This window comes from Notechis scutatus, chromosome 6, assembly GCF_049901735.1.
Source record: "Notechis scutatus isolate UNSWTSFEM ecotype Mainland chromosome 6, rNotScu1.2, whole genome shotgun sequence".
NCBI lineage: Eukaryota > Metazoa > Chordata > Lepidosauria > Squamata > Elapidae > Notechis > Notechis scutatus.
In genome coordinates this window covers 26,850,445-26,874,292 of record NC_142014.1, presented here as the reverse complement: position 1 = coordinate 26,874,292, position 23,848 = coordinate 26,850,445, and the positions used below count along the sequence as shown (strand labels likewise).

Sequence of the window (23,848 nt, the reverse complement as noted above, 5' to 3'; positions counted from 1 at the left end):
AAAGAAATTATACAGTCTTTGATGAAGGAATACATCAACTTAGGTCTCGCTGTTACTTTTCATTTGATTCATATTTTAGGTAGTTCTAAAGTCAGATTATATTTTAAAATAATATCCCTATTGTATTCTACCAATTTACATTTGGCAATAGAAAATTAGCTGGTGTATAATGAAAGAATATGGTGAATAGGAAACCATGGACCGAAGCAATACAGATCAGCCAATCACTTTTAGATTAACAGAGTTGGAAGGGACCTTGTAGGTCATCTAGTCCAACCCCCAGCCCAAGTAGGAGACCACACCATTTCTGACAGATGGCAGTCCAATGTCTTCTTGAAAGCCTCCAGTGTTTGAGTGCATTTCTCTAGTTGGATACTATAGAAATGATCCCTGAAAGTTTAGTCGTTTCGATACAGACAACTTTAAAACTCGTGGACTTCAACTCCCAGAATTCTTCAGCCAGCCATATTGTTATGTATTTTGAAATAACAATAATAAATAATTAAAATGAACACTTTTTAATATGTCATTTTCTAAATCGGCTGAGAGAAATAGCTCTCACTTTTTCTCCTAGATGGGTCTATTCATAATCTGAATAGAAAAAATATCCATCATTGTAAAAAGAGGATAAAAATCATGCTTGCATAACTTTTAAAGTGCTTATATAGTCAATTCATCTACATTTCCTTAGCTAAACCACCAGTTTCATTGACATGAACCCAACAAGGGCCAAATCTGTCGGTAGGTAGGTAGATGGAGAAAGAGAGAAAGAGAACGAAAGAGAGACTGAGAGAGAGAGAGATTGAGAAAGAGAGGCTGGGTGAGAAAGAGAGGTTGATAGAGAAATTGAGAGATTGAGAGAGAGAGAGATTGAGAGAGAAAGAGAGGCTGAGAAAGAGGTTGATAGAGAGAGATTGAGAGATTGAGACGGGGGCTGAGAGAGAAAGAGAGGCTGAAAGAGAGAGACTGCAAGAAAAAGAGAGGCTGAGAGAGAGATTGAGAGAGAAATAGAGGCTGAGAGAGAGAGATTGAGTGAGAAAGAAGTTGATAGAGAGGTTGAGAGAAAGAGAGAAAGAAGCTGAGTGAGAAAGAGAGGTTGATAGAGAGATTGAGAGAGAGAGAGATTGAGAGAGAAAGAGAGGCTAAAAGAGATTGAGATTGGAAGGCTGAGAGAGAAAGAGATTGAGAGAAAAAGAGAGGCTGAGAAAGAGAGGTTGATAGAGAAGGAGAGGCTGAGAGAAAAAGAGAGGTTGAGAGGGAAAGAGAGATTGAGACAAAGAGAGAGAGAGAGAGAGAGAGAGAGAGAGAGAGAGAGAACCTCTCATACACATGGTCACACTTACAATTTGAGTCTCCTTGTGAATTTTACTACTTTGTATTGTCCACTGTGTGAGGTTAGATAACATCATCATCAACAACAACAATGCTTTTTTTCTCCTTGTTCCGTGTATGCTTCCAGGCTGGGAAGAGACAATTGGTGAGCTTGGACCTGGACACCACCTGGGTAGACTTTGTCCAGTTTTACATTCAGATCGGCGGAGAGAGTCCTTCCTGCAACAAACCAGACAGCCGAGAAGAAGGAGTTCTCTTGCAGTACAGCAACAATGGAGGCATCAACTGGCATGCCCTGGCAGAAATGTACTTCTCTGACTTCAGCAAGTCCAGGTACTGTGGAAGAGTCTTGATGTCTACCTACAACAGCATGATTAGCCTTACATTCCTATCTGAGGATTGGCCCATCCCACTCGTTCCAGCTTTGGATCCCATTGGCTAAATATCTGGGAGGTCCAGGGGAAGAGCCATTTCTGCCGTGGCCCCTCCCTTCTGGAATATTCTCCCATTGGAGGGGAAGTCGGCCCCCCACATTCCTGGCCTTCCAGAAGAACCTGAAAACCTGACTCTGCCAGCCAGTTTGGGGACCCAGTAGGGATTCTCTATGCTGGGGGTGGCTGAGGGTATAGAGCAGGGGTGTCAAGGCCCGGGGGCCAGATCCGGCCTATGGGGTGCTTAGATCTGGCCCGTGGGGCCATCCTGGAAACAGCAAAGGACCGGCCCACAGTGCCTCTGCCAGCAAAAATGGAGCTCAGGATGGCTCTATTTTTGCTGGCAGAGACACTGCGGGCTGGTCCTTTGCCCTCCTGAGCTCCGTTTTTGCTGGCAGAGGATTGCAGGAGGCCATCGCAGCCTTAAACGGAGCTCGGGAGCCCGTTTTCGCTGGCAGGATGCTTGGGCCACCACAGGTACCCCGACATGAGTGACATCAAGCTGGCCATGCCTATCCTGGCCACAGCCCCCCCAGCCCCCCAAGGTCAAACCGAACCTGGATAGGGCCCTCAATTAAATCAAGTTTGACACACACACACACACCCGTATAGAACAATGGAATCCAAACTTGGTGACTTTAAGACTTATGGATTTCAACTCCCAGAATCCCACAGCCAGCATGGCTGCCTAGGGAATTCTGGGAATTGAAGTCCACCAATCTCAAAATTGCCAAGTTTGAAGACCCCTAATATAGAGAGACAATCCTCCCCCATATCCCTCCTGTCTTCTTGTTTTTAAGATTTTTTTTAAATTTAATCTTTCATAATTGTAATTGTGTGGGAGAAGCCAGGCTGAGCTGGAAGGTGGCGTTAAACATGTCATCAGTTTGAAGTCATTGCATAACCACAAGACACCCAATTCCAGCCCCCTCATGAATTCCATTGAGCCTTATCTAAGCATCAATTTAGCTTTCACCCTTATTTGATCAGATTCTTGTGAATAGGTGGCAATAATAAACTTTTCTATATTTGAACTCAATGAACGTTCCTGGTTATTTGCGCTTGGCAAATTCTTCCATGTTATCTTTTAACCTTTATATAAGCCAGATTGGCTGCAACAGTGAGGTGAGCAGCATATGACTTTAATAAATAATAATAATGTATCCGTGAGCTTTTTAGAATTGTACAGGTTCAGTACACAAGGAGTACTGCCGTCTTTCAGCCAAACATTATAGCCCAACTGTTTTTTTTAACTGCAAACAGCTGCCCTTCGAGTCAGATAAACTTCTAATTAAATACATATTGTGTACTAGCACAAGCACAGTAGATTCCTGGCATTGTAAAGTTGAGTTGAACTTTATACATCATCAGCTTACAAAGTAGCCTTGCGTCATACGATACGATTCCATATAGCCTAGGTTTAATTTACTGTTTCAAATTAATTGATATATTAACACCCTTATCATTTTGAAACCACATTAAAAAGTTTCCTTTTTCTCACTCACCGCTTTCCTTTTTATTGTGTACAGGTAGTCCTCAGCTTGCAACCACAATGGAGCCCAAAATTTCCATTGCTAAGCAAGACAGTAAAATCAATTTGCCCTATTTCATGACCTTTTTTGGCAATTGTTAAGGGAAATACTGCAGTTGTTAAGTGAATCATATGGTCATTAAGCAAATCTGGCTTCCCCCGTTGACTTTAGTCATTGGAAGCCAACTTAGAAGGTTATAAATGGGGATCACATGACCCCAGGATGCTGCAACCATCATAAATAGGTGCCAGTGGCCAAGCACCCAAATTTTAATCATGTGACCATGGGGATGCTGCAATGTTTGTATGTATGAAAAACGGTGCTTAAGTTACTTTTGTTAGTGCCATTGTAATTTCCAACGGTCACTAGACAAATGGTTGTAAGTCAAGAATAGAAGAATAGAATTCTTTATTGGCCAAGTGTGATTGGACACACAAGGAATTTGTCTTTGGTGCAAATGCTCTCAGTGTACATAAAAGAGAAGATACATTTGTCAAGAGTCAAGAATCATCAGGTACAACACTTAATAGTATCACAGGATATAAATAGGTAATCAAATCATAGGAAAACAGTCAATATAAATTGTAAGGATACAAGTGACAAAGTTACAGTCATACAGTCACAAGTGGGAGGGGATGGGTGATAAGGAGTGATGAGAAGATTAACAGTAATAGTAGTGCAGACTTACTAAATAGTTGGACAGTGTTGAGGGAATTATTTGTTTAGCAGAGTGATGGCCTTTGGGGAAAAACTGTCGTGTCTAGTTGTTCTGGTGTGCCGGGCTCTATAGCAGGCTTGTCCAACCGCGGCCCACGGGCCGCATGCGGCCCAGGTCGCCTCATAATGCGGCCAACGCCCACCCCAACCTTCATGAAAGATCCAGCGAGGAGGAGGAGGAGAGGCAGGCGCGAGGCGGGCGAGGCGAGCAACAGAAAAGGCAGGCAGCCGCAGCCCAAAAGTCCCACCCCACCACCTCCTGCTGTTGCCGCCGCCGCCACTGCTGCTGCTTCTGCCCCTGTCGCCACTGCCGCCGCCCGCCGCCGCCACCGCCGCTGCTGCTTCTGCCCCGCTGCCGCCGCTGCTGCATTTGCAGGAGGAGAGGTAGGCGCGAGGCAGGCGAGCTTTCTTCCCCTCCCCCCACCACCCCGCAAAATTTGGCCGGAAAATTATAAAATAAAAAATAAATAATTAATAATAAATAATTAATAATAAATAATAATTTTATTTTATTTTATTATTAATTTAATTTAATTTAATTTAATTTAATTTAATTTAATTTAATTTAATTTAATTTAATTTAATTTAATTTAATTTAATTTAATTTAATTATTTAATTTAATTATGTGCGGCCCAAACCAAATTTTCTTCTTCTAATGTGGCCCAGGGAAGGTGAAAGGTTGGACACCCCTGCTCTATAGCGTCATTTTGAGGGTAGGAGTTGAAACAGTTTATGTCTGGGATGTGAGGGGTCTGTAGATATTTTCACAGCCCTCTTTTTGACTTGTGCAGGATACAGGTCCTCGATTGAAGGCAGGTTGGTAGCCATTGTCTTTTCTGCAGTCCTAATTATCCTCTGAAGTCTGTGTCTGCCCTGTTTGGTTGCAGAACCAAGCCAGACAGTTATAGAGGTATAGACTCAGTAATTCCTCTCTTGAACTGGACCAACAGCTCCTTGGGCAGTTGGAGCTTTCTGAGTTGGCGCAGGAAGAACATTCTTTGTTGTGCTTTTTTGATGATGTTTTTGATGTTAGGTGTCCATTTTAGGTCATGTGATATAATAGAACCTAGAAATGTGAAGGTCTCGACTGTTGATACTGTGTTGTCTAGTATTGTAAGAGATGGTAGTATGGGAGGGTTTCTTCTAAAGTCTACCACCATTTCTACGGTTTTGAGTGCGTTCAGTTCCAGATTCTTCCAGTCACACCACAAGGCAAGTTGTACAACCTCTTGTCTGTATGTGGAGTCGTCATTGTCTCGAATGAGAGCAATCACTGTTGTATCATCTACAAACTTCAGTATTTTAACAGATGGATCATTTGAGATGCAGTCATTGGTATATAGGGAGAAGAGAAGTGGAGAAAGCACACAGCCTTGAGGGGCCCCTGTGCTAATTGTACAGGTATCAGATGTGGGATAGGATTACCTATAGTCTTAAATGAAATGGAAAAGATAGCAGTTGCAATTTTTATTATCTGTATTTTAACTTGGTTTGGTTGAAACAATTTTTCCCCTGGTATCCTTTTTACTTGCATGCATGTGTTTGTCTGCATCCTACACCTAGCTTTTTAACACCTGAGGAATGTCTGCCTCTAGGTTTGTCTATCTGGAGCTCCCTCCTGCTGCAAAGACCCCCTGCACTCGATTCCGTTGGTGGCAGCCGGTGTTTTCGGGAGAGGGCTATGATCAGTGGGCTATTGATGACATCATCATTCTCTCCGAAAAGCTGAAACAGATCATCCCTGTGGCTAACCCCACCCTGCCTCAGGTAATAAGATTGATTGCAGGAAATACGACTTCAGCAACAGAGTGGTCAATGCCTGGGAATGCACTACCTGACTCTGTTGTTACATCCTCTAACCCCCCACTCCTTTAACCTCAAACTATCCACTATTGACCTCACCCCGTTCCTAAGAGGTCTGCAAGGTGCGTGCATAAGTGCAGAATCGTGCCTACCCTCCCTGCCCTATTGTCCCCATTTATTCGTACCTAGTTTTCTTTCTTTTCATTTTCTTCAATGTCTAGGAGCTGCCTGTAGTCACCTTTGACAAGATGGGCAGCATACAAGTGTGATAAATGAATGAATGAATGAATGAATGAATGAATGAATGAATGAATGAATGAACGAACAAATAAATAAATGTTTTCTTTCTTTTTAATATCAACTAGAACTTTTATGAGAAACCAGCCTTTGATTACCCCATGAACCAGCTCAGCATGTGGCTAATGTTAGCGAATGAAGGGATGCCCAAAAATGAAACGTTTTGTTCGGCTACCCCATCAGCAATGATATTTGGCAAGTCAGATGGTGATCGGTTTGCAGTGACCCGGGATTTAGTGCTGAAACCAGGTTACGTCCTTCAATTCAAGGTATTTTCTCTCTCAACCTCTCTCTCTCTTTAAACTTTTTAAATTAAAAGACGATTAATTCTCTTAAGCTATACATATAAAAAGCCGGCACGTCGACAGTAAGATTACAAATTGTCCATTATGAAAAAAAACCCCAAATTTGAATGTTTTTATTTTAAATTTATCTTTCTGATCTTTGTACTGAGCCCTTTTCCAACTTCTTTCAAAAGATCAAATCTTGCTCTACAAAATAAGTATGGTGTAAGAGCCAAAGGAAAAATTAGGAGCAATTAATAAATCGGTAGTATAGCAATGAATGTATTGGGGGGGAAATATTCAGATATTATGAGGTGTCTGTGTGATATTCTGGGGAAGCAAAAGTTGGAATTTGAAGAAGTAGGATTGAAAAAATATTGATTAGTTGTAGCTAAAAGCCTGTAGAGATTCTCATTTCATCCAGGTTGTCCCAAAGGTACTTTTTCAAGAGGCAAGTGGACTTTCTGTTTTTTTTCTTTCAAAGACGTCTGATTCACACCCTGGCCAGTGTCTCTTTTCTTTTACCTTTTACCATTGGGCAGAATACACAAAAGTATAGCCAGCTGGACAAACAGATTTAAAAACCGGGCTGTCAGACTCCTAAACACAATATAGCACCACAAACAGATTAATATGACGAATTTCACTGGTGCTAGTGTAGTGTGTAATATGTATATACCCCTGATGGCGAGCCTATGGCACACATGCCAGAAGTGGCATGCAGAGCCATTTCTGCCGGCAACAGCGCCACTGCGCATGTGTGCATGCATCCCCCCAGCCAGCTGATTGTTGAGTGTCTACTGCTCATGCATGGAGGGAGGTGCACATGAGGGAAGGAGCGCACGCATGTGCAGGGGCGGGGGCGCAGGGGGGTTACACATGCATGCGCAGGGGGTGGGGGTCGTACATACATTGCATTATGCTTGGAGGCACGCACACACACTTTCGGCACATGATGAGGAAAAGGTTAGCCATCACTGGTATATACCATGATATAAGATCTTACACCAGAGTAATACACATGTTGTGCAGAATATGACGTACATATGGAAACGTATGACTAATTTTTTTTGCTAACCACTTGTATAGGGATTATTCTTTATATTATTCATGTTGTCTTGTATTCCTGTATGGACTGCACCAGTAGAGGCTAAAACAATTTAATTGTATACTATGATGCACAATGACAATAAAGGCTTTGAACATTTGAACTTTCTCATGCAAGAAGCGTCTTTCGCTCTGACAGGATATCCTTCCGTTCTTCACTGTTCTGTCAGAGCGGAAGAAGCTTCTTGGATGAGAAGCGAAACGTCCTCAAAAGAAAAAACAAGAAAGTCCAGTTGCCTCTTGAAAAAAGCATCTTTGGGACAACCATGACCAGGATGACTGAGAATTTCTACAGACTTTTAGCTATACAATTTGGGATGAAGACCCTTGGCATGGTATGAGAGTAGGAATGGATTTCCAGAGAAAAATTGCAGACTACAGGAACAGGATCGCCAATCAGGTGACCCTGAGGACACAGATAAACCTCCAAGTGGCCTCAACGACCCTCTAAAAGGATGCAAATGACCAGCTGTCTGCAAGGAGTATAAATCCTTCCATTCCCCACTGTTCTGTCAGAGCTGAAGAAGCTTCTTGGATGAGAAGGGAAACATCTTCAAAAGAAAAAAAAACAGGAAGTCCAGTTGCCTCCTGAAAAAAAAAGCACCTTTGGGATTGATTGCTTGTGTTAGAATAATGCCAGAGAATACCATGGGCACCACCAGCACTCCGTTATCAAAATGGATCCTGGGCACTGCGCTGCAATGGAGAAACAGGTAATGGAGCAGCCAGCGCGAGGGAAGGAGAAGGCCGCTTTCCCTCTTTCTTCTCCCTGCTCCTCCTCCTTCCCTCGTGCCAGCCGCTCCGTTGCCCGTTTCTTCATTGCAGCGCAGCGCCCAGGATCCACTGATAGCCAGGCGGGTGGGTTTAATTTAACAACCAGTTCTCCCATAGTCAGATTGGCCATCGCAGGAGGCTCGTCCCCCCATGTGTGGTGGAGCTGGAGGATGAGGATGGGCCATGTCTCCCACAACAACCAACCTGACCCTGGGCGAACCGTTTCTTAAATTATTTGAATCTCACCACCGAGTCTTTTCCCCTTTCTATTTCCCCCAGAATAATGTTAGATTCAAACAAAAGCTGAGCCATGTTAGCAAGCTGCACTGTCTTAGTTGCCATCAACCTTTCATTGGGTTCATAATTAAATTCTTCTGGAAATTCTTGAGATTGATTGCACTAGAAATTTAACAAGCTGTTGACAAATACATGAGGCTTGCGTAACCGTGGGCACAGAATAATGTACAAACAGAATTATTTTTTTAAAAACACCGTATGTTTACAAGCACGTTTTCAAATATAATTCCCACTCTTCTATAAATAGGGGGAGCTGGCAACCACAGGGGGACTTGTAAAATAATATCACTCTGTTTTGACATTGCATTGACAAAATGATATACAAACTGAGAAACATTCTGTTGCATGTAATGTTTGTTGCAAGTTTTCCCTAATGTAGTCCATAAAACACGGTCACATGTGCCTGTCTTAAGATCTTTTTACAAAATGCACTGCAATATTTAGAATAATGCTAAGATTTAAGTTAGAATAAAAGTCAATTCATTATCCTGAAACTGTACAAAGTACAGGTAGACCTCCAGTGGTGGGATGCTGTTCAGAACCAGGCTTTGTAAACCATAATTATCCACGAACTTGTTTTAAAAACAAAACCTATTTTATTGCAACACTGGGAATTGCTTTCATTCCCAGTCGGAATTAATCTCAAACAGTCCCCCAAGATAAGCACACACCTTTCAGTTCTGTGAAGTGCTGCCAAAACAGAAGTATCCAATTAACTAGAAAAGAAGCCAACCGAAGTACAAGAAAAACCAATCAAAGTACAAAGAGCTTCAAGGATGACTCGGAACCGATCAAACTACTTTCCTTCCTGCAAAGGTTTCATCATCTTGGCCTGACTTTTATCTCTTATGGGAAGGGCAATCACCTCCCAGTCTTACTCCTGAGTTGCCCCTTTTGTTTCAGCTGCTCTCACCATCTAGCAGCTCTGCGCACATGTGCACTGGGAACAGGCTCCCCTGGATCCTCTGCCTCGCTGCTGCCAGGCTCCGGAGTCAGCACCCCACTCCCTGATGGTCCTGGCCCCATCCCTGCATTGGACACAGGACCCTCGTCCGAGTCCTCTCCAGACTCCCTGACTGGTCCCCATTCTTCCCCACTGTCCGATTCTGCTGCCGTCTGCATCGGCTGCCGGCGAACCACGAGAGATGCAAACTTTTTTACTATCGGTTCTGTGGGTGTGTGCTTTGTGCGTGCGCGGAACGTTCTAAAAGCAGCAATTTTAAGCTTGAATACTTACCTTATCATCAGTGCTGGTGATTAAAACAGCTGAGGTGCAGCAATCCACTCTGCCGCGCAAGTCAGCTGAGCTACAAACAAAGGAAATATAGGACAAGAAAGGGCAGGGGCCAACTGTTGACCGGTGTAACTGGATCGCTAGAACCAGTGAGAACCGTAAGCATCCCACCATTGTAGACCTTGCCTTGCAACCTTCCATTTACTGCCTGTTCAGTGTTACAGCAGCCCTCAAAAAGGGACACACGGCCATTTTTCACACCCGCGACCATGGCAGCATCCCCCCTGGTCATGTGATCAAAGTTCAGATGCTTGGCAACTGGCATGTATTTGTGACGGTTGCAATGTCCCGGGCTCACACAATCAACTTTGGCAATCTTCTAAGCAAGCAAAGTCAAAGGGAAAGCCAGATTCACTTAGCAACCGTGTTATTAACATAACCACTGTAGTGATTCACTTAACAACTGTGGCAAGGAAGGTTGTAACATGAGGCAAACCTCACTGAAGAACTGGCTGGCTTAGCAACAGAAATTTTGGGCTCAATTGTGGCCATAATTCAAGGTTTTTCTGTATACGCGTTCTGGATGAGATACTAGTTTCATATTGGTGTGTTCCTAACAGTGAAAAGAAACAACCTGCTTGCATCCAGAAGTTGTGATGTGCTCCATCACTGGAGGCTTTTAAGAAGAGACTGGACAGCTATTTGTCAAAAATAATATAGGTCTCCTGCATGAGCAGGGTGTTGGACTAGATGCTCTCCAAGGTCCCTTCCAACTCTGTTACTGTTAGTTGCTGTTAGGTGTATCCAGCAGTTCAGAAATTCCAGTCAGCATAGCTACTGATGAGGCTGAATGCAGTTTGCACTGTTCCTTCTGTCACTGAATATTTTGGAATTAAATAACAAAGAGAGATTTAACCTGGAAATAAGGAGAAACTTTCTGACAGTGAGAACAATCAACCCAGTGGTGGGATTCAAATTTTTTTACCACCGTTTCTGTGGGCGTGGCTTGGTGGGCATAGCAGGGGAAGGATACTGTAAAATCTCCAATCAGAGGTGGTATTTGCCGGTTCTCCCAACTACTCAAAATTTCTGCTACCAGTTCTCCAGAACTGGTCAGAACCTGCTGAATTCACCACCTCTGAATCAACCAACTAGTTGTGGGAGCGCTATCACTTGAGACTTTTAAGAAGAGATTGGATTCCCATCTGTCAGAAATGGTGTAGGGTCTCCTGCTTGGGCAGGGGGTTGGACTAGATGGCCTACAAGGTCCCTTCCAACTCTGATTATCTGTTATCTGTTATTTATACACACTTGTGCATTTAAAGAGAACAAAAAGGTTTAGGTATATGTGATTTTAAAAAAATATGCAAGCAATTATGAAAAAAGGAACGGAATAAAAGTACGTATCCAAAAATTAAAAACAGATTTATGCGCATCGTTATCTATCGGTGTTAAGCGCCACACAAGTCGTTGCTTTAACCCAAGGGTCTTCAAACTTGCAAGTTTAAGACTTGTGGACTTCAACTCCCAGAATTCCTGAACTAACATGACTGGAGGAGGAATTCTAAAAGGTGAAGTCCTCAAGTCTTAAAACTGTCAAGTTTGAAAGACCCCTGCAGTTTAACACTTCTCTGTTCCTCTTACACCTTCAACATGTTTTCAACTTCGCAGCTGAACATTGGATGCACGGATCAGTTCAGTAGCTCGGCTCCAGTTCTTCTTCAGTATTCCCACGATGCCGGCTTGTCTTGGTCGTTGGTGAAGGAGGGCTGCTTCCCAGCATCCCCCGGGGTGAAAGGATGCGAAGGGAGCACCAGGGAATTGACGGCGCCAACCATGTATTACGCGGGAGATTTTGAAGAGTGGACAAGGATCACTATTGTTGTTCCGAGATCGCTCGCTGCGAGGTAACTTGAGATATTTATGGATTTAAACCCAGTTATGTGACATCTCCATCTCCCAACAGGGCTTATTGGCAAACACAGGTAGACCTCGACTTACAACAGTTTGTTTAGTGAACGTTCAAAGTTGTAACTGAAATATATGACTTACAATCAGGGGTGGGATTAAAAAATCCAAGCAACCAATTCGCTGCCCAGTTGCTGGGTGGGCGGGGCCATGGTGGGCGGGGCCACCAGAATTTCCTGTTTCTGGCTTCTGGTGGATCTCCAGAGCCTGGGGGAGGCCGTTTGTGCCCTCCCAAGGGTCCAGAGGCCTCCCCTGGGCTTTTGGAAGGGCAAAGACAGCCTTCCCCAGCCTCTGGAAACCCTCCAGAAGCCGGAACCAGGCCCGTTTCTGGACTTCCAGAAGGCCCATTTTTTTCTCCTCCCCGAACCTCCGCACAGACCCTGCACTTACCTCCATCAAAAATGGGCCACGTGGAGACTCCTGGAAGGGGCGGGGCAGGAGGGGAGGGGCCAGCCGGTCAGGTGAAATGCTGGTTCAGTGAACCAGCTGTAACTTGAACACCTGGTTCGCCCAAACCGGTCCGAACCAGTCCGAATCCCACCGCTGCTTACGACTGTTTTTCAAAGTTACGACTTTTGCAACATCTCCACGATCAAAACTCAGCCGCTTGGCAACTGGTTCCTATTTATGATCGTTGCAGTGTCCCGGGGTGTGTGTCACGTGATTCCCCTTTTGTGACCTTCTGACAAGCAAAGTCAAAACGGGAAGCCGGATTCACTTAACAACCGGGTTACTAACTTTTATCGACTTCAGGGAGTTACAACCCCAACTGATCCCAAAGTGAAATCTCGGTTCAGTGAGTTTGTCCCATTGTACAACTCTTCTTGCCACAGTGGTTAAGCAAATCGTGGCATTTTTTTTTTAAAGTGAGTAACATGGTTGTTAAGCGAATCGGGCTTCCCCATTGATTTCACTGGTCGAAAGTTCGCAAAAGCAGATCACATGACCCCAGGACACTGCAGCCATCATAAATATGAGTCAGCATCTGAATTTTGACCAGCTGACCATGGGAATGCTGCAACTGTCATAAGTGTGGAAAAATGGGTCACTTTTTTCAGTGCCGTTGTAACTTTGAATGGTCACTAAGTGAAAAGTTATAAGTCGAGGACTACCTGTATTTTACGAGAATCCAGAAACTAAATTGGAAGCCATAATAGCTGTATCACCAAGGTCACACCATGTTCTTTGAAATGCCCAGACAACATTAGAATTTCCTTTTCTCTAACTTCTAACAGGTAACTCTTTCTTGGAGACTAAAACCCTTTACAATTATTTTCAGTTATTATTTCTGAACGTAAGGTGGGAGGATTCCACGAAGTATAACACCTTGAAAAGAAGGACTAGGGGTGACATGATAGTGACATTCCAATATTTGAGGGGCTGCCACAAAGAAGAGGGGGGTCCAGCTATTCTCCAAAGCACCAGAATGCAAGACCAGAAACAGTGGATGGAAATTCATCAAGGAGAGAAACAACCTGGAATTAAGGAGAAAATTCCTAAGAGTGAGGACAATTAACCAGTGGAACAATTTGCCTCCAGAGGTTGTGGATGCTCCACAGTGGTGGGATTCTACCAGTTTCCCTACTGGTTCTGTGATCACACTCTTCGCGCGTGCGCAGACGCATATCTAACGCGCGTGAGCAGCTTTCCAAACACCAACTGAGACCTGCAGCGCCAATCAGCCGAGAGTATAAAGAACAGAAAAGCTCAGGGGGCAGGTGGGAGGGATGATCCTGCGCTTTTCTCTCCGCTGATCGTCAGAGCTTTTTTTAAATTACCTGTACGGCCGAACCGGTAGCAATTTTTGCTACCGGTTCAGCTCATCCGGTAGCATTTTACCACTGGTGCTCCATCCCTGGAGGTTTTTAAGAGGAGACTGGACAGCCACTTGTCTGAAATGGTATAGGGCAGTGGTGGCTAACCTTTTTGGGCTCCTGTGCCGAAAATTGCGTGCTCGCTCCCACGCGCGCGCGCTTGTGTGCCAGCACCCAGAAGGCAATACAAGTGGGTTGGGCACGCCCCTGCGCATGCACGCAAGACCCCGCATGCCCACGCCACCTGTCTCTGTGCATGCACATACGTCTCCCGCACACCCCCTCCCTGTTCGCATGCACGCCAGATACCCGACAATCAGCTGTTGGCCGTGCGGTGCATGTGCATGCGCAGTGGGGCTCTTCTGTGTGACCTCTAGCGTGCCGGCAGAAGTGGCTCTATGGGCCACTTCCAGCACGCGTGCTGTAGGTTCGCCATCATGGGTATAGGGTCTTCTGCTTGACCAAGGGGTTGGACTAGAAGACCTCCATGGTCCCTTCCAGCTCCATTATTCTGCTCTGTTCTTCTGTTTTGCTCAGAATCATAACCAAGTCTCCTCTTCTTCCAAGATATTAGTACAATAGCTAAAAATTTAACAAACAGCTCTACTTGTAATGTGTGTTTTTTTTTAATTGCATCTCTTCTCTTTTTTTTTTTTAACAGCCTGGCCAAATGTATTTTATCTTCTTGTCTAAGTGTTTTTAGACAATCTCCTTCTGTTACTCCATTAACAAATAATTACAGCACAAGGCATGCTGTAATAGTTTAGAGAACGAAGAGCCTTCTTGGTAGGATGAAAACACATAAACAGTGAGCGTTCTACTCAAAAGTATTTTCCTTTAATTAACCAACAAACACAATTGCCAAGTCACACAGACACTGATGAGATTGCTTTGCCCAACGGAAACAGTACCCAATCGATAAGAGGCAGCCTGTTTCACATTATGTCTGTCATATAACTGGGACGAGGCACCAGACTCGACATAACATTTTTCAGCTCCCCAAGAATGCTAATCAAGCTAATCAGCATAATTGCATTTATCGATTGCAATTACAGATGGGATGTTATTCCCCGCCTTCTCTGTATCCATGCTATAACAGTTGTGACAGATTTGCACCCGGATCTAAAAATATTCCCTTTGGAACCAATTCCATTAATGGTAATGGAGTCTATTCGAAGTTGCAGTGTGTTATGGGAACGTTTCTTTGTTGTGTATAAATTCTGCCTCCAACCAACCTGTTCAGAGGAATATATAGATTTTTCACGTGGTATTTGCTGTCGATATACTAGTGAAACCCATCTGTCGAATTTGTGTGGATTATTGTGGGCTCAATTATACAAAGTTTTGTTTGACTCCTTCCATTGTAGGCTGCCGATGTATAAATTCAGATTATCCAATTTGGGAATTAGGGTGTTTTTTTTTTAAACAGTAGACAAGGAGATGGGATTGTTTCCCTACCATTGAGGCTGTTGCTTGTAAGTGTGTTGAACATGGTAGGGTTGGGTAAGAAAGGGCAGGGAATGGAATGGGATCAGGGGTGGGATTCTACCAGTTCGCAGCTATTGGCTAGAACCGGTTGTTAACATTCTAAGCAGTTCAGATAACAGGTTGTTAGAAGAAATTACTGGCCTAATCCTGTAAGGAAGGCAGGAAGGAAACATTCTGGTGTTGCTTACAGAAACTGCCTCTCCGTTAACCCTTATTACATTCTTGGCAGGACTAGACTTCCTGTCTCAGGAACTTCTCTGGAGTTTTTTTCCCCTCCTTTGCTGGTACTTTGCTTATGTGGAGTGACCATTCAAAGTTACAATGGCACTGAAAAAAGTGACTTATGACCGTTTTTCACACTTATGACTGTTGCAGCATCTCCACGGTCATGAGAGACCTGGTGAGGAGATGCGTGCCTCGATGTGAGTGATGTTGAGTTGGCCACGCCCAGCCAGTCACATGACCACCAAACCACACCCACCAAATAAGCAACGCCCACAGAACCAGTTGTTAAAATATTTGAATCCCACCCCTGGATGGGATGGGAGAAGAGGAGGGAGGAGAGGAGGAGGCATGGGATGGGATGAGATAGGATGAGGTGAGAGATGGCATGGCATGGCATGGCGTGGCATGAATGACATGATATTTATTCTGAATGTCAGAGAGGAGAGAGACTAGTGCCATGATGGTGAACCTATGGCACACATGCAAGTAGTAGCACACAGAGCCACTTCTGCCAGCATGCGAGAGGTCTCCCAGAAGAGCCCCACTGAGTATGCGTGCACAGATACCCAACAATCAGCTGGCTGGTGGGGGGGGTGCGCATGCACAGAGGCGTATGGTGCAGGGAGATGGGAGGAGTCACACGTGCATTGCATAATGGGTGCAGGCAAGCGAGCGCAGGCACTTTTGGCATTCAACATGGAAAAGGTTAGCCATCACTGTACTAGTGGGTTCCATGAGTTTATGGCACATTGGTGCCCACGGATACCACCTATAGTGGAACCTCGGGTTGCGAACACTCCTGTTCACGACCAAATCGGGTGGTGAACAAAAAATCTGCCCGAATTTTGAATCGGGTCATGCTTCAAAAATCGGATGGCGAACAAAATCGGCATGGAAATATTCCCTTTCTGCACCAATTTCCCCTTTGCCACCATTTGGGGGGGGGGGTGTTTGTCCATGCATGCGCAGACAATTCAGTCACGACCAAATCGGATTGTGGCTGAAATCCTGAAACTGATCTGTACTGTACTGTATCTTATTCTGTGCTTGACACAATAGCAATAGCACTTAGACTTATATACCGCTTCACAGTGCTTCACAACCCTCTCTAAGCGATTTATAGAGTCAGCCTCCAACAATCTGAGTCCTCATTTTACCAACCTCAGAAGGCTGGAGGGGGGAGTCGACTTTGAGCCTGGTGAGGATCGAACTCCTGTCAACCAGCAGAAATAGCCTGCAATGTTGGATTCTAACCACTGTGCCACTACGGCTCATCGTTTTATTTCAGCATAATCGTGTTGATTCAGTCATTCAAACACAGTAGTTTAAAAATAGTAAGGTTTTCGTGGTTTTGTAGTTGTACTGTCTTATTTTGAGTCAGTAATCATTAAATACTATTGGTTTATATTGGGTTTTTTAAATTGTTTGTATGCTGCCCAGAGTCACTGAGAGTGAGTGGGTAGCCATATAAATGGAAGGGAGGGAGGGAGGAGAAAAGAAAGAAAGAGGAAGGAAGGAAGGAAGGAAAGAAAGAAGGAAGGAAAGAAAGAAGGAATGAAGGATGGATGGATGGAAGAAAGAAAGAAAAAGAAATAAGGAAGGAAAGAAAGAAAGAAATAAGGAAGAAAAGAGGAAGGAAGGACGGATGGATGGATGGAAGGAAAGAAAAAGAAAGAAGGAAGGAAGGAAAGAAAGAGGAAGGAAGGAAAGAAAGAGGAAGGAAGGAAGGACAGACGGATGGAAGGAAAGAAAGAAAGAAGGAAGGAAAGAAGGAATGAAATATGTAGATGATCAGCCACCCACAATCACTCTAGTAATCAGATGGGTGTCATATAAAATTATGTGTATCCCATTGTCCCATGGAACATGTTATACAGAGATACTTAAGCCCACAAAACAACTTGGTTATGTCTTTGGAGAATAAAAATTTGCAAACTAGCACACGTTTTCAAAGAAATCAGCAACAGCTTTGGTATTTCTGCCCCTCAATGTAGAAAGACCAGGTTCCGCTGGATACAAGAGAGCCGCTCGCAAAAGAGCCTTCCTCCCTTTGGCTTGGACGGGGTGTATATTTCAGAGCCGTGTCCCAACTACTGCAATGGCCAGGGAGACTGCATTTCAGGCGTCTGTTTTTGTGACATGGCCTATACAGGTAAGCTTTAACAGGTAGAGTCACCATGAATTTCAGCACGAAACAGCTCGTTCAAGTCAGAAACCGCCAGGGAATTTCTAGAAGCTTGGCACTCTGACAAATTAGCCATCAGTAGACACACAGACATGAACAATATCTATAGACTATGCAAAAGAAATGAGCCATTGGTACGTTGTTAGATTTGTTTGATGTTTGGGTTACTTATTTTTATACTTTAAAAAATTTATTTGTTACTGTTGAATATGTTTTCCTGTTTCCTTTGTTCTGCATTTTATTCTTGTTGATAAAACATTGGATGGGTGGATGGATGGATGGATGGATAGATAGATTAATAGATAGAGACAAATATAGATACATACAGAGTGGTGCGGTGGCCTAGAGGTGAATCTCTCACCTCACAATCAGGAGGCTGTGAGTTCGATCTTAGGTAGAGGCAGATATTTCTCTCACAATGGGAATATATCTGCTGAACAAAACAATATATCTGCAAAACAAAACTGGAGACAGGAAGGGCATCCGGCCAGAAAACACTCTGCTAGCTCCATTCAGTTGCCCAGAATCCACCCCTCAAGGGGTTATTATGGGGTCGTTAAAAGAAGATGATGATAGATGTAGACACACACACACACATACACACACAAGACACAAACACAAGATTATCACAAAAGAAATTACATTCAAAGCCTGTATCTATCTATCTATCTATCAATTAATCAGTACTATCTATCTCATCTATCAATTAATCAGCACTCTACCCACAGTATTTTTAACTCATAAAGTATCCAAAGATAAATCAGTTCAGAAAGCCATGCCTAAAATCACTATTTCTACTTGTTTCTGTAGTTAGGGTTTTGTAAACACAAACACTTGCTAGGCTTGTGATGTGTTTGTTTATATAAGCTTCTGGGAACATTTCTGTTCATATTAGTTGCCATGTTTTCTTTGCTTTCATTCAGGGATTCCCCAGACTTGACAATATTCAACACTTGTCGACTTCAACTTGTAGACTTCAATTCCATCATGGCTGGGGAATTCTGGGGCTTGAAGTCCACAGGTCTTAAAATTGCCAAGTTTGAAGACCCTAAAAGGCCAGCCTCCAGACCCTAAACTTCAACATAACTAAAAACCAGCTTTAAAGGGCCTTATAAATATTTTCTCTGAGAACCGTATCATTGCCAGTGAATGCTCTTTGCGACACCTTCTCTTACAAAGGAAAGTTGAAATTGGAGGGAAAAAAATACACGTGATTGGAGAATTGAGAGATTTACAGACGAAAGGATATTAAATGGGAATAACGGAATGTGATGATCTTCGGCCTTCCCAAGAAATACTAATATATATTAATATAGTATATCACTGATATAAAATACTGCATATATAATACTAGCTTGATACCCGTGCTTCGCTATGAAACTATGTGGTTCGGGCTTAGTTTTTGGGGAGGAAAATAAAGGGGGGGGAATTGTGCCTCTGCCTACTGGCATCCATCGGTATTCATCTGGCTAGCGTCCTGTCAGTGCGTGAGAGTTAAGGGCTGTTTGGAAACTGAAACAGTATTTCCTGTGTGAGCAAGAAGGAGACAGCAAAGAGCCTGGGAGTGGCTTAGCTCAACTATTCAGTAATAAAGCTGGTTGCTGCTGTGAAACTGAAACTCCTCTGCTTGTGTTTTGCATTAGGATCAGATTTCTTTTCAGGTGGGGCAGGGGAGTAGAACTCTTTAGCATCAGAGTGTGTTAATAATAATATAGGAAAAACTAATGCTCTGACAGTCATTTGGAAAAATCCTTTCCTAGTGAGCACCTAGAAGCCAAGAGGAACATACGTGCCAAATTTCAAGTTTGTAGGCTTTACGGTTCTGGAGATTTTGTGATGATTCATGAGTGGTCTTTCACTTTTATATATATATATTTATAAAAAGATAAGATATAGTATATCACTAATATAAAATACTGCGTATATATTTGTTTGCCAGTTCTTGGCCTTTGCATTGAAGACTTTTTCCAGAATGTATCCCCATATATATATTTTTCATTTCCTTTTCTGAAGCTTCACATGGAACCTGTGTGTCTAATGTCCCTAATCCCAGCGAGATGTTTGACAGATTTGAGAGGAAGCTGAGCCCCCTTTGGTACAAGATAACTGGAGCCCAAGTTGGAAATGGTTGCGGAATATTAAGCGATGGCAAATCTCTTTACTTTGGTGGTTTGGGCAAGAGGGAAGCACGAACCGTCCCTCTGGATACCACAGGCATCAGGTCAACTTTATATTTTGTTTCTAAAAATTTCATTTTGCCATAGATTTTATGAGACCATGAAAAATTCAGATTTTTTCCCCCTCAGAACAGACAATGTTTTAAAATTAAATCACAGCACTCCAACCTCGGCCATTTTAAAACTTGTGGACTTCAACTCCCATAATTCCTCAGCCAGCGATGCAGAATGATGGGCAACACTGGCTGAGGAATTCTGGGAGTTGAAGTCCGCGTGTCTTAAAGGGGCCAAGGTTGGAGACCCCTGTTTTAGATGAAATAATTTCTTGTTTTCAATGATTTTGAAGATTCATGTGCATCATCTACATACAGATAACATAGCTGTTATAAGAGGTTAGCATGATACAGGTCGTCCTTGACTTACAACGACAATTGAGCCCAAAATGTCTGCTAAATTGTTAAGTGAGACAGTTGCTAATTGAGTTTTATCCTGTGTTATGATTTCTGCTGTTAAGTGAGACATTTGTTAAATGAGTTTTGCCCCAATTGTTAAGTGAATCACTGCAGTTGTTAAGTTAGTAATCCGGTTGTTAAGTGAATCTGGCTTCCCCATTGACTTTGCTTGTTAGAAGGTCACAAAAGGTGATCACATGACCTTGGGACACAGCAACGGTCATAAATATGAGTCAGTTGCCAGGAGTCCGAATTTTGATCGCCTGCCCGTGGGAATGTTGCAATGGTCGTAAGTGTGAAAAATGGTCATAAGTCACTTTTTTCACTGCTGTTGTAACTTTGAATGGTCACTAAATGAACTGTTGTAATTCAAGGACTACCTGTATTAAATTTCTGGTTCTACAGAGTGAACTTACTTCAGAATTACAATACAGTGCTATATATGCCTGATTAGTAGTACTTTATACAAAAGTACAAAAGTACAAAAAAGCCAATGCCATCCTAAATTGTATTAACAGAGGGTAAAATCGAGATCAAGTGAGGTACTAATATCACTCTATAAAGCCTAAGCAAGACCACACCTAGAGTACTGCATCCAGTTTTGGTCACCACACTATAAAAAAGATGTTGAGACTCTAGAAAAAATGCAGAGAAGAGCAACCAGGGGACTAGAGGCTTAAACATACGATGAACGGTTGCAGGAACTGGGCACAGCTAGTCTAGTGAAGAAAAGGACCAGGGGAGACAGGATAGCAGTCGTCCAATATTTGAAGAGCTGCCACAGAGAGGAAGGGGTCAAGCTATTCTCCAAAGCACCCAAAGGCCAGACAAGGAATAAAGGATGGAAACTGAACAAGGAGAGATTCAACCTGGAAATAAGGAGAAACTTTCTGACAGTGAGAACAATCAACCCATGGAACAGAAGTTGCCTTCAGAAGTTGTGGGAGTGCCATCACTTGAGACTTTCAAGAAAAGATTGGACTGCCATTTGTCAGAAATGTTGTAGGGTCTCCTGCTTGAGAAGGGGATTGGACTAGATGACCTACAAGGTCCCTTCCAACTCTGATTATCTGTTATACTCATTGCCAAATATGTTTACATGAAATTGAAAATATCATAGTGCAGACTTCATTCAACCATCAGAAATATTCACATTTTCAGTCAGTTGTTCATTATAAGAGTAATAATCAGGGGTCTTCAAACTTGACAGCTTGAAGACTTGTGGACTTCAACTCCCAGAATTCCTCCTCCAGTCCTGTTAGCTGAGGAATTCTGGGAGTTGGAGTCCACAAGACTTAAACTTGCCAAGTTTGAAGACTCTAGGAATAACTGAACAAGGGTCTACAGTATATAAAATTAAATGCTAAATAGCACTTGTATATGGGAAATTATATGTGATGGAACAATTCCCAACCGTTAAAGATGTGTTTTTTCTTTTCCAAACTAACTTTTTAAACTTTTTTTTTTTTTTAAAAAAAACAGACTAGTTCAGTTCTATGTACAAATTGGAAGCAAAACAGCTGGTACAGACTGCAACAGACCCCGAGCCAGGAACGAAGGTAAATTCATTTTAATTTTGTTAGCTATATAACCAGGGGTGGGATTCTACTGGTTCAGACCGGTTCTATAGAACCGGTTGTTATGATTTTGCACAGTTCAGAGAACTGGCAAATCGTGTCCCTGGCTGGCCCCGCCCCTCTCCGCCCACCCCTCCCCTCCCCACCCAGTCAGTCCTTTTCGCGCCTGCACAACATCGTGCGTGTGCCCGACATCACTGACTGCATTCTTTCCCGCCCAGTCACTCCTTAAAGTATTTCTTTATTTCCCCTCCCGACGATCAGCTGTTCCTATGATCACATCCATAGCCAAGTGTCATCAATCATGCCCTCCAATTAGAATTTTGCAGGCAGAAATTTCGGTCACCTGGTTACTATCTCTGAAAACATTTATGGAATGCAGTTTCGGTTTTGCAAGCTGCTGCACTGCTTCCCTCCTCCCTTTCTGTTGGCCACTCCAAAAAGACCATAGAATTATTTTATAAGTTGACAGCTGGCCATGCCCACCCTGGACCCCTGAGGTCAAACACAACCCTGATGTGGCCCTCTATGAAATTGAGTTTCACACCCCCTGCACTATTGGGAGTAGAATTTCCATTTGTAAGCACGGCAAACTGAGTCATGGCTGATTTTGCAACCTTTCTTTTTTTTTGCCATGATCGTTAAGTGAATCTATCATTGTTAAGTTAATCCCACAATCGTACGTGAATCTGGTTTCTCCCATTATCTGTGTACATCAGAATCTGGCTGGTGTGCTGCAACCATCATCAATACACCCCAACTACCAAGCATCTGAATTTTGATCAAGAGATCTTGGGGATGCTGCAATCATCATAAGTATGAGGACCTTATCAAAAGCAAATCTCTTTTTTCCCCCAGGGCTTTTGTAACTTTGAATGGTCACTAAATGAATGGATGTAAGTCAAGGACTACCTGTAATGGATTCTGTGTTTGTGACATGGAGAAGTCGCATCATCGGAAGGCCTAAGATTGGCATTAGATCCCCCATTGGCTACCGAGCCTTTAAAATGATGCTTTATTTCATTTTAATTCATAGGGCTTGTGGTCCAGTATTCAAATGACAATGGAATCAGCTGGACTTTGCTACGAGAACTGGACTTCTTGTCTTTCTTGGAGCCACAGATTGTGTCTATTGAATTGCCCTGGGAGGCCAAAACATCAGCCACTGCATTTCGGTGGTGGCAACCTCAGCATGGTAGGTGCATAGAGCGACATATCATGCATATATAACTTTTCCATTCGATTAATTAACAAAGAGGGTATCATTCAGGTCTTAGTAATTCTACAGGGATAGTGTCAATGCTTGGAACAGGTAGGTGGGTGGGTGGGTGGGTGGGTGGGTAGATAGATAGATAGATAGATAGATAGATAGATAGATAGATAGATAGATAGATAGATAGATAGATAGATAGACAGACAGACAGACAGACAGACAGACAGACAGACAGACGGGTGTGTAGATAGATTTAGATAGATGGCTGGATGGACAGTGTCATGCCCTTGGTAGAGTCAGACTCTGAGGGAGAGGAGGAACAGTCGACAGGGAGTGGAGTTGTGGCTCCGGAGGTTGTGGACGAGGCTGGGGAAGGGCAGAGGTCAGCTGGGCGGTCAGAGGAAGAACCAGGCCCATCCCCTCTGCATCCTAGGACACGCAGGGAGGAACAGAGAAGGAAACAACTTGGCTTATGAGAGAGGAAGTGGCCATGATCCCCCTCATTGGTTGCAGCTGGGGAGAATAGTATATAAGAGAGACAGTTAAAACACAATGTCGCCAGAAGCAAAGCGTGTTTTATTTTGGGCGGATGGATAGATAGATAGATAGATAGATAGATAGATAGATAGATAGATAGATAGATAGATAGATAGATAGATAGATAGAATTTCATTGTCACTTTGAATGTACACTAATCAGCATACGTTAAAATAAAATTTCATTATATACAGCTCTCAAAGGGTCACCACCTCCAATTTACACTACATAAACATGACAAAAAGTCTTGTTCTTTGGCAGTTGGTTCATCGTCCATATAATCTCTTCCTCTATTTCTATTTCTCCTTCTCTTTTCTCGCCATCTGTTCTTGACACCTTGTTGGTCAGACAAGTCTTTTCCCTTGCTTGTTTTTAATGATGCCCCTAGGAGCAATAAAGGATC

The 23,848-nt window shown here is 43.2% G+C and overlaps 1 protein-coding gene and 1 pseudogene across 5 annotated transcripts in view; one reads left to right on the top strand and one right to left on the bottom strand.

Annotated features, from left to right (window-relative positions):
• The window catches only part of RELN (reelin), a 371,671-nt gene that overhangs the window by 255,213 nt on the left and 92,610 nt on the right, over positions 1-23,848 (top strand). For all 5 annotated transcript variants that reach the window (XM_087967748.1, XM_087967745.1, XM_087967746.1 and 2 more), the window contains 8 exons: positions 1,460-1,665; positions 5,609-5,780; positions 6,182-6,382; positions 11,481-11,716; positions 17,299-17,456; positions 19,503-19,710; positions 21,601-21,677; positions 22,732-22,890. In XM_087967748.1, coding sequence (XP_087823874.1) covers positions 1,460-1,665; positions 5,609-5,780; positions 6,182-6,382; positions 11,481-11,716; positions 17,299-17,456; positions 19,503-19,710; positions 21,601-21,677; positions 22,732-22,890 — 1,417 coding nt within the window. The remainder of the gene's footprint in view (positions 1-1,459; positions 1,666-5,608; positions 5,781-6,181; positions 6,383-11,480; positions 11,717-17,298; positions 17,457-19,502; positions 19,711-21,600; positions 21,678-22,731; positions 22,891-23,848) is intronic.
• Positions 307-406, bottom strand: LOC148130151 (small nucleolar RNA U3; annotated as a pseudogene).